Genomic DNA, 8,887 nt, shown 5'->3' on the forward strand with positions numbered 1-8,887 from the left:
AGTTGCATGGTCATACTTCTTGGCTTTCCCATCAATTACTTTTGCTGCAAAGTTTGAAGCCTCTGTATCCGCTGCAGCTGCTGCTTAGATGTCGAGCCCCAGACCTTTAAACAGTAGTCAAGAATGCTCACGGCAAGAGACCGAACGACCATTCCCCGCATTTCACTATCAAATCGGTCCTTAATTCTATTTAAGTATATTAAAGTACCATTTACCTTCCTACAAACTTCATCTATATGACTGTCAAATAGCATATACTGGTCAAAATATACCCCAAGATTTTTTACTTTAATGCTTTTTCTCAATTGCAAATCCATTGAAATTTATTTTATCTTCAGAATTTGGGATATGAACTGCCTAGAACCAATAAATATACATTTAGTTTAGATTCATTAATATTTAATCCATTAATTTGAAAATAACATCTCGCCATTTCTAATATTCTTTCTGCTCTTACTATCAAGTTATTTAGTTCATTTATAGTTCCAGTCATTAGAAGTTGACTGTCATCTGCGAACTGAACCAAGATGCAGTCTCGTATAGCAGTAGCCATATCATTTATATAAATTAGGAAAAGCATTGGCCCAAGATAGATCCTGTGGAACTCCAATTCTACTGGTTTAGGGAGGATATAACATCGCCTAATCTCACTGACTGGTAACGATTTTCTAGATAGCTTTTAAACCAGAGAGGGTCAATTTTTAATTGTGTACATTTATGAAGTAAAATATTGTATAACGCTATCAAAAGCTTTAGAAAGATCCAATAGAATAAGTAAAGATATCTTTTTGTTGTCGATATTTCTGTAAATAGTTTCTGTAACTTTCAATAACGCAGTTTCAGTAGAGAGATGAGACCTAAATCCATGTTGAGTGTGAGACAGTAAATCATTTTCCTCGAGATATTTTATGAGTTGAGAGAGAGAGAGAGAGAGAGAGAGAGAGAGGGAGAGAGAGAGAGAGAGAGATTTTATAAGAACATGGGTAAATATGGCCCCAAAAGAGAGAGAGAGAGAGAGAGAGAGAGAGAGAGAGAGAGAGAGAGAGAGAGAGAGAGAGAGAGATTTTATAAGAACATGGGTAAATATGGCGCTCCAAAAGAGAGAGAGAGAGAGAGAGAGAGAGAGAGAGAGAGAGAGAGAGAGAGAGAGAGAGAGAGAGAGAGAGATTTTATAAGAACATGGATAAATAAGGCGCCTCAAGAGAGAGAGAGAGAGAGAGAGAGAGAGAGAGAGAGATTTTATAAGAACATGGGTAAATATGGCGCCTCAAAAGAGAGAGAGAGAGAGAGAGAGAGAGAGAGAGAGAGAGAGAGAGAGATTTTATAAGAACATGGGTAAATATGGCGCCCATGAGAGAGAGAGAGAGAGAGAGAGAGAGAGAGAGAGAGAGAGAGAGAGAGAGATAGAGAGAGAGAGAGAGATAGAGAGAGAGAGAGAGAGAGAGAGAGAGAGAGAGAGAGAGAGAGAGAGAGAGATTTTATAAGAACATGGGTAAATATGGCGCCCCAAAAGAGAGAGAGAGAGAGAGAGAGAGAGAGAGAGAGAGAGAGAGAGAGAGAGAGAGAGAGAGAGAGAGAGAGAGATTTTATAAGAACATGGGTAAATATGGCTCCAAAGAGAGAGAGAGAGAGAGAGAGAGAGAGAGAGAGAGTAGATTTTATAAGAACATGGGTAAAATAAGGCGCCTCAAAAAGAGAGAGAGAGAGAGAGAGAGAGAGAGAGAGAGAGAGAGAGAGAGAGAGAGAGAGAGAGAGAGAGAGAGAGAGATTTTATAAGAACATGGGTAAATATGGCGCCTCAAAAGAGAGAGAGAGAGAGAGAGAGAGAGAGAGAGAGAGAGATTTTATAAGAACATGGGTAAATATGGCGTCTCAAAAGAGAGAGAGATAGAGATAGAGAGAGAGAGAGAGAGAGAGAGAGAGAGAGAGAGAGAGAGAGAGAGAGAGCGAGCTGTGTTGTGTTTCTGGCCCACACCATGAGCGGCAGTTATTGACTGGGAAGTAGTATTAATTGTAAAAACAGTATGGGGGAGTTCCTTGTTTCTAAACGAATAATTATGATATTCAAATGAAAAGAACATGTAATAGCTATAGAAATTCAATTGTGGTCTACATATAGATAAAAACAGTAAATCAAAACTTTGAAAGATGATTTAATACCGATAAAATTCCCTGCTTTACACTCTCTAAAAGCACACGCAACTGTAATCTGATATTGATTTATGCTTTTCCACTGACATCATATTTCCGTTCTTAAAATCTTATTTACAAAAGAGAGCGCAAGGAGCACTTGTTCACATAACACTTTTAACATCGCGCGCGCACACACACAATCGAAACTCCATTTAACAAATAAATGGCCGTAGACAAATTAAAATTTGTTCCATTCTTCGTCCAATCAAATTCAGTTCTTACTTGTAGGGGGCCGGTGCTGTCAGTGCACATCACTGTAAGGACTACTAGAGGGTGTTTTCCGAGTCCTTTCGGCCCTTAGCTGCGCCTACTTTTTAGCCTTTTGCCTTACCTCATTCCCCCTTCCTTTCTTTAATCATGATGTCCTTCCTCTCCAACTATTGATTCTTAGTGCAAATGCCGGGTGTTTCCTTCAGCTCCATCTTTAGATCTTTGTATTTCATCTCCTTTCCTCTCTGTATGTCTTCATCTTGCTGTTCAACCACTCCAACTCCTTCTTTTCTATGCCTTGAGCCCTGAATGGCCGAAAGTCCCCTAGGACTCGGAAAACACCCATTAGTAATCCTTACAGTGAGGTGCACTGACAGCACTGACCCCCTACGAGTAAGAACCGAATTTGATGGGACGAAGAATCGAACAAATTAATTTGGTAGCCTAATATGTTTCTTAAAATAAAATACAGCCAGATTCAAACACACTCCAATCAAAACCACAATTTACAGCGCCGTAGGTGGCAGTGCCGTCAGTTCACCTCACGCGGTGCACTGTAGGTATTACTAAATGAGGTTCTTTGCAGGTGTCCCTTCGGCCCCTAGCTACAACCCCTTTCATTCTTTTCACTGTACCTCCGTTCATATTCTCCTCCTTCCATCTTACTTCCACCTCTCCTAACAATTGTTTCACAGTGCAGCTGCAAAAGGTTTTCCTCCTCTTACACCTTTCAAACCACCTTTACTCTCAATTTCCCTTTCATCTTAGGTCCCAGCACTTAACCTTTGGCCTAAATTTTATACTCCATTCCAATACATAATTAACAAATAAATGGCCACATACAAACTAAACTTGGCTTCACTCTTCGTTTCACCAAAATCATGTCTTCCATCTGCCCCAAACACTCCTTATTTTTTCTTCCCCCTCCTTCTCCCCCTACAGGTGTGCTCGGGGCTTCCAAAAACGCGCTCGGGTAAGATCATGCGTCGGATCCTGCGCAAAATCGCCGCCGGGAAACCCGACGAACTCGGTGACATCTCGACCTTGGCTGACCCCTCCGTCGTCAGGACCATCCTCGACACGTACAACGCGAAGGTCAAGCGGAAGTAGGAAACTCCTTCTTAAGTGGTAGTCGGCCAATGACAAAACGAGCGAGCAATTATACGTAGTTTTTTAATTGCGTCGAAGAGCTCTATTTTCATATACTGACGATAAGGGAGTTATACAACGGTAGAAGCGACTTAGGGAACTCCTTAGTAGTAATAGTTAGCCAATGACAAAACTGTCAGTCTTGTCTTTTATAATTCTTCTTTTGTATCAAAGTAATCTATTTCATATGTTGATAGCGGGAAGGGGATGATTTTTAAAAGTATATTCCATCCATATAACCTTGCATCTCTTTGGGCAGGAAAGGTCTTTTTTTACAAGTGTCCCTGTACAGAAGTGTACTTATAGCTTGCAGGGATTGTCAGGTAAATCTAGAATTTAATTCGAAAATACTGATATTGAAAATATACATGTATGTATTTTGTACTGACACTGGTTACGTATCGTTTAAGCAATTATGTACTAAAAAATAAAAGATTTCTCTCATCAGGACAGCTGATATGTGGACTTAAAAGTCAGAAAACTCTCCTAAATCATAGGTAAAACAAAGATGCAACTCCTCTCATGTCTTTGGTATTTATCTTCGAAAAGTGTTCTTTGACTTCGTCAAAAAACTTTGTTTGCAAGATCATGCTTCCCCCAAGTGCAAGAGGAAAATTTTGAAAAGCTTGAAGAATTCTGCCTTGTCTGTGATTTGCTTCATTCCAGATCATACTGTGTATTATAGATGTGCTTCAAAGATCGTTATTTTTCAAGACTGACTGGATTTATTTCCTGTAAATTTTTTTAATCTTTTGGACATGTGCTTCCAGTGCTTCTGTAGCAATTGTTATATTTTTAAATTAGGCAAGATCCACAACTCTAAACTATAGTTAAGATAAGGATGTGGATTCCAGATGTATAGTCCCAGGATATTTATGTTATTCTGAGTTTTACTTTGGTGGATCCTTTGCAGAATTCCGGATAATAAGGGTTAGTTTATGCTGTGTTGCTTGGTCCTTCATGGAGCTCTGGAACATTTCAATAATTCTGAGCTTTGTGTTGCTTAAACCTCTATAGAATTCAGGAACTTCTGGACCCTTTATGGAAATCCAGAACATCTGGACTAGTCTGAATTTTGTGGTACTAAGTCCACAATGGAATTCTGGAACATTTGGTCTGCTCTGGGAAAGCTTGGCTTGTCTGAGTTTTACGTTGCTGGGTCCTGTATGGAATTCCAGAACTGAGTTTTGTGTTGCTGGGTCCTTCATGGAATTCCACTGTGGTAAACTGGGAGATTCAGTCTTCTTTGACTTTCATGCACTGTTTCTTGGATATGGTATAGATTTTGTACTATTAAAAGGCCCAGACGCTCTTGTCTTACGTTCTGTTGTGCACAGAACTAAGGTATACTGAGAAGTCATTTGAGATTTATGTGTTTTACTGACTCTTTTCGTTGAAAGAAATGCAGCATTTTCTCCCTTTACACTGCCTGTCTATTGCAGTTCTTGCCTTTCTTTTTTAATTCACTTCGTCATTCAGTTGTGTAATTATTCAGAAACTTGAATATATCAAGCGACTCAACATTATTAATGAGTGAATGGTACTATTATGGCTCTTGTTGGCACATCCTAACAAGAAATTACCCAGAATTTTGTGCAGATATTTTGAAGAAATGTTAATGACAACTTATTGGCATGACTATCTTCTTCAAGTTCTTAGGGAATATTGGCGACCCCAAGATCATTCTGAGTGCCTCCTTCAGAGAATATTTTCTGATTAAACCAGAAGTTTTTACCCTCTCAGACCAGGCAGACAAAGTCACCTGTCTTAACATGTTCACTGGGGTGATGACCTTATGCAACTTTACACTTGCACTTCTATGATTTCAGGTCAGATTTACCCAGGCTTGGCAAAATGAAACATGCTACCTTGCTCAGTAACTTGGAAACAAGGCGCCAGTCTCTGGTCATATTGTTTACAGGATGCAAATCTTAACTCAAGAACGGGTTGGTGGCATAACCTTTTCATGCCCAGAATAAACTGGCTACAGGTATGTATGTTACACGAATTTGGTGCTCTATGAAAAAATAAAATGTGCCTTAATACCGTGGTTGTTGACAAATTAAGTTGTTTTTATGTTAAGCAGTGTCTTATCTAGTAAGCAGCCCTAGTAGTTTTATAGCAACTTTCCACTTCCTAAGATTTAATGAAACCAGGTCCCGAAGAAAAGATTAGGATTGGTACAACAAGGAATAAAATACTGGTTACAAATTTGCCAATAGTTTTTTTAGCATTTTGAAAAAAATGTTGAATTGCTCGACAACTTTCATCTACTTAATTGGTCTAGAATTTAAATTGATCCTTTAGCGCTCGAAAATTAAATAGCCTCTTCAGTTCTCGAAAATTTAAACAGCTTCTTCCATGCTGGGAAATTTAAATATTCTCTTCAGTGCTCGAAAAATTATATAGCTTCTTCAGTTCTCGACGATGTAAATAACCTCTTCAGTGCAAGAAAATTTAAGCAGCCTCTTCAGTTCTCGAAAATTTAAATAGCTTCTTCAGTGCAAGAAAATTTAAATTGCTGCTTCTATGCTCGAAAATCTAACCTCTATAATGATGGAAATTTAAGTAGCATCTTCAGTTCTCGAAAATTTAAATAATATCTTCAAGGCCCCAAAATTTAAATAGCTTCTTGCGAGCTATGGAATTTAGATATCCTAGTCATTGCCTGAGTAAATAAAAACATCTGTCTTCTGTGCTCAGAAATCAAAATGACCTTTTCAACGCATCTTGACAGTCTAGAAACATTATCAATAAATAAAATAGGCCTTTTGAATCTTACTGATAGTTTGGAATCTTGGGTCAAGGTTTAAAGTGGCTTTTTTAATGCTTATTGACAGTCCCAAAACTTGGGTCAGCATGGAAAAATATTAAAAGTGGTCTTAAAGACATTGGCAAGGTGTATAGTATTTTGTACAATCTTACTTATACAATTCTGAAGGACTGGAAAGTTACATTAACAGGATATTAAGTGATGGGAATGATTCTTAATAGAAAGAAAATAGAAAACATACTTTTATTTTAGTTTAAATAAGGACAATAAACAGTATATTTTAATGAACAGTAAATATTTTGTTTTTAATGAACCATTTGTTGTAAAACAAATAAAAATTGGTTGTATGAAAGTCTGTTTTTGTATTTTGTAACCATGTAATTGTTTATGAAATTTCCTTAAGAAACCAACATTCCTATGAAAGACATATATCATCAACTGAATCTCTCTTCCTAAAAAAACATTTTAGAAAATGCGAGATGATTATATTTTGAATTAATATATATATATATATATATATATATATATATATATATATATATATATATATATATATATATATATATATATATATACATATATACTGAACATCTTATGAATTTGCATAACATTAGTATATTTTCTATATCCTGCTTATTATATCAGTGGAATATCATTTTCCCAGTAAAGTAACATAGTTTGAATATATAAATAGACTCTCTCTCTCTCTTATTATGATATATATATATATATATATATATATATATATATATATATATATATATATATACATACATATATATATATATATATATATATATATATATATATATATATATATATATATATATACACACACACACATGCAAAGGAATATTCTAAGAATAACAGGTCTTTAAACTTGGCGGGCGCTTTCAAATCAGCTTAGGCAACCGTAAAATCTTCGAAAACATACAAACTCGTACAAAGAATAATACATGTAGTTGTATGTAACTAATTTAAGTGCATTTCAATACACACATACATTTTCATTCAAGTAGTCTTTCTCTAATTCTGCTATTTCGATATATTGAGCGTTCATATTCAAGTGTCTGGTGGAATCAACTTCGTTGACTCCTGTCTATTACCAGACTGAGCTAAGAAATGGTCCCTTGAGGAGCTCTGAGTATACATTAAAATACAATTAATTTATCACTGAAATATGAAAAATTTAGCTATAATTGCATTCTTTACCCAAAATCAATTATATTATTTTTCTATATAGTTTTCTTGGAAATAAACACTAGCTTTTCTAGTGATTTGAACACCTTTTCCTCAAGACGCGTATGTAAGCTGGAATTGAGTCTAAAGCCGAGCTTCTTCAATGAGAGGTAGGTTACCGATGATGCATTGTATTCTCATGTATTCTGAATAGTCAGGAACAATTTTTAGCCACTACTGTTTTGCACAATGGAATGAGTTAACGTTCCCTGAAAAAAATACTATGGTTATGCTTATATTTCTCCAGCAAGCTGTTTGTAAATTTGCTATCAGGTCGCGTTGGTGAAAAACTTAGGGACATTATTTTCTAAATCAGACCAAGTGCCTGCATATAATTTGACATATGTTAGTAGACGTCTCCTTGACTTTGCTGGAATTTCGCTTCTGCAAAAGGATTAGATTCTTTTTGTACAAAAAAAAAACACACACACACACACACACACACACACACACACACACACACACACACACACACACACACACACACACACAAAGAAACTAAGACATCTTTAAAATCTTCAAAAAGCAAAGATTTGGAAAAAGTTCATCTTTAGGTGCCAATGAATAGACATATTTTTTTTATTTTTGTATGTGTTTATTCCATTTCAAGTCAAGATTGTTTTAGTAACTACTGTTATTTTTTTCTGAAAAAATTATATATTCTTATGATTGTGAAAGTTGATATCTCCTTTTTCTACAGAAGGACCGCCTTCGTATGTATTGCCGAAATGATAGTAGCAAAATTCCTTCAATAAATGCTTATTTTTATCAAAAAGAAGCAAACTAGGAAATCACCGCATGTGAATTAACACATTCATTCGTATAATCTAAGGTAATTTTGAAAGTAATCATTAATTGCCATTTTGTGAAATTAAAAAAAAACCAAAAGGCTCTCCATCAATATACTAATCTTGGCAATAGTTGCCAGATCCCAATAGTTTCTTAAAATTAACTCGATAATTCTTGCACACACCAATAGATGGCACACTATCACTGACTATACAGTATCCCATTCTCTCTCGTCACTGCTCTCTCTACCCCCCGAAAATTCACTCTCTCTCATGAAGAAGAGCTCGGTAATAAGAGTGAAGATAACTCTATACATCACCATTAATTTCACTCAAGAAAGCGTGATTAGCGGTATTTTCAAATTAACCTTCACGAATTTTCAGCGCTAATAGAGGTTCTATGGTTAATTAGACTGAATTTTGGAGTTAATGACGGAAAATTCACTTGGTCCAGGTCATGTAATAAAATAGTTCCTTTTTTTCCCCAGCAGCTCAATAGATCGATATTCGGTAGTAAGGAACTAATTCTTTATCA

The 8,887-nt window shown here is 36.1% G+C and overlaps 1 protein-coding gene across 1 annotated transcript in view; it reads left to right on the top strand.

The window, feature by feature from the left end:
• LOC136832080 (acetyl-coenzyme A synthetase 2-like, mitochondrial) overlaps positions 1-6,677 on the top strand; it is a 62,650-nt gene extending 55,973 nt beyond the window's left edge. Inside the window, 1 exon segment of the mRNA XM_067092713.1 lies at positions 3,346-6,677. Coding sequence (XP_066948814.1) covers positions 3,346-3,513 — 168 coding nt within the window. The 3' untranslated portion in view covers positions 3,514-6,677.
• The last annotated feature ends 2,210 nt before the right edge of the window (positions 6,678-8,887 follow it).

The sequence above is a fragment of the Macrobrachium rosenbergii genome, chromosome 49, assembly GCF_040412425.1.
Source record: "Macrobrachium rosenbergii isolate ZJJX-2024 chromosome 49, ASM4041242v1, whole genome shotgun sequence".
Classification (NCBI taxonomy): Eukaryota; Metazoa; Arthropoda; class Malacostraca; order Decapoda; family Palaemonidae; genus Macrobrachium; species Macrobrachium rosenbergii.